This window comes from Propithecus coquereli, unplaced genomic scaffold, assembly GCF_000956105.1.
Source record: "Propithecus coquereli isolate 6110/MARCELLA unplaced genomic scaffold, Pcoq_1.0 Scaffold84, whole genome shotgun sequence".
Taxonomy (NCBI): domain Eukaryota; kingdom Metazoa; phylum Chordata; class Mammalia; order Primates; family Indriidae; genus Propithecus; species Propithecus coquereli.
The window spans coordinates 3,360,591-3,362,481 of NW_012154618.1; the positions used below are offsets into that span (position 1 = coordinate 3,360,591).

General features: G+C 60.3%; 1 protein-coding gene across 6 annotated transcripts in view; it reads right to left on the reverse strand.

Annotated features, from left to right (window-relative positions):
- TCF7L2 (transcription factor 7-like 2 (T-cell specific, HMG-box)) overlaps nucleotides 1-1,188 on the reverse strand; it is a 187,825-nt gene extending 186,637 nt beyond the window's left edge. For 5 of the 6 annotated variants that reach the window (XM_012663921.1, XM_012663920.1, XM_012663918.1 and 2 more), the window contains exons 1-3: nucleotides 689-1,056; nucleotides 365-431; nucleotides 32-156 (exon numbers count right to left, since the gene is read on the reverse strand). In XM_012663921.1, the coding sequence (XP_012519375.1) occupies nucleotides 32-156; nucleotides 365-431; nucleotides 689-877 (381 nt within the window). In that variant the 5' untranslated portion in view covers nucleotides 878-1,056. Of the gene's footprint in view, nucleotides 1-31; nucleotides 157-364; nucleotides 432-688 lie in introns of all 6 variants that reach the window. The other variant, XM_012663919.1, reaches the window with a different exon arrangement.
- Between the last annotated feature and the right edge of the window lie 703 nt (nucleotides 1,189-1,891).

Genomic DNA, 1,891 nt, shown 5'->3' on the forward strand with positions numbered 1-1,891 from the left:
GCGGGCGGGGGCCGCGCGCGGAGGCACTTACGGTTCGGGCGGTGGGCGAGAGCGATCCGTTGGGGAGGTAGGGGCTCGTCAGGTCGGGGATCATGATGAAGGGGTAGCCGGGATACGGTGGCCCCTTAAAGAGCCCTCCATCTTGCCTCTTGGCCGCTAACATGGCGGGGCGGCGAGGGGACGGCGACGGCCGCGCGGAGCGGGAGAGAGGAGGAGAAACTTTTTAGAAAGTGCCCCGCGGGGCCGGGCGCCCCGGCAGGGCCGGCGCACGGCCGAGCCGAGTGGGGCGCGGGGCCGGGGTGCGCGGGGCGGCCGGCCCGGGGGGCGGCGGGGGGCGGCTGCGGGACGCGCGGGGCGTACTCACCTTCTTCCAAACTTTCCCGGGATTTATCTCGGAAACTTTCGGAGCGAGGCGGAGGCCGTCTTTCCGCCTTCCCGGAGGGGTGGAAGAGGGGAGGGCGAGGGGGCAAACGCCAGGCAGCGGGGGCAGAAGGGGGAGAAAGAGTCAGCGGGGTGGGGGGAGAGAGAAAACAGGGTCACAAGTTTTTGCCATGGTGGCCCCGCACGACGCACCCGCCGCCCGCTGGGCCCGCCGCCGCCCCCAGCCCCGGTTTCTCCCCTCTCGGCGACCGTCGCCGAGCCCAGGAAATAGACAAAATACCCCACCAGCCCGGGGGGCTTTTCCTACCTCGGAATCGGAGGAGCTGTTTTGATTCGTTTCTGATTCATTGACTAGAGACGATTTGACATCAGCTAAATCCCTCTCTGCCGAGGAGTTTTCGGAGCTCTTCTCCTCCTGCTCGCCCTCGTCTTTGAAGGAGATCAGTTCGTCGTTGGCGCCTAGGTCATCCCCTCCACCGCCGTTCAGCTGCGGCATTTTTTTCACCCACCAGCAGCAATTTTGGAAGAAAAATGAAGGAGGAAGAAAAGCCAAAAAAAAAAAAAAAATCACCCCAAAAAAGTTTTGGCCCCCCCCAAAAAAAATATTGCAAGAAAAAGACGAGTCCAAGGTGAACTTTTTTTTTTCTGCTTGGGGGTCTTTTTCTCCTGGGGAGGGGAAAAGAGGGAGGAGGGGAGGGGAAGGGGGGGAGATCTTCTGCACGCGTGAGTTTGGGTTTCTTTTTTCTCTCGTTCCCAAGGATCCGATCAATGTGCAAAAAAATAATAAATAAAAAAGGGGGGTAAAAAAAAAAACCAACAACAACAAGAAGTCAGATATAAAGAGCAAAGGGGGGGGGAAGCCGAAGATACAGGAGGTGCTCGTGCCGCTCGGATTTGAGTGAGTTGAAGTTAGACTGAGAGCTTTTCAGTTCAAAGGCGGCGCTGATTGACAGATAGAAAAAGGGGGATCGAAATCCGGAGGAACGGAGTAGTCTGGGAGCGGAGATTATTGACAGGGCGAGAGGAACACACTCGCCTTAATGAGATGCCGGGGGGCGGGGCCGGCTCGGTGACGTGTGCATAAATAAACAGCGGGGTGGGCGGGGCGGGGGCGGCTAACAATGATCCTTTAGGGCTCCGGGAGAGGGAGGAGGGAGAGGAGGAGGAGGAGAGGGGCGGGCAGGGAGAGGAGCGGAGGGAGGAGTGTGCAGGGGGAGCGGCCTCCGCGCAGTGCGAGCGAGCCGGAGAGTCGGGGCGAGGGTGCGGGGACTCGCTCCGGGAGGGGGGCGGTTTCAGAAAGACAATGCGGAGTGGCAGAGGAGGGGAAGGGGGTGGCGACCGCCCGAGTCAGGAATCCGAGCCGCGGAAGGCGGAAGGAAAGCCCACTTGGGGGGCGGGGATGCGGAGAGGCCCAGAAAAAGTGCGCTTCAGAAATATTAGAAATAAGTCTCAAGGAAGGGGAAAAGGAGGGAAGTGTTGTGGGAAAGGACGGGGGGTGCTTCGTGGTTAA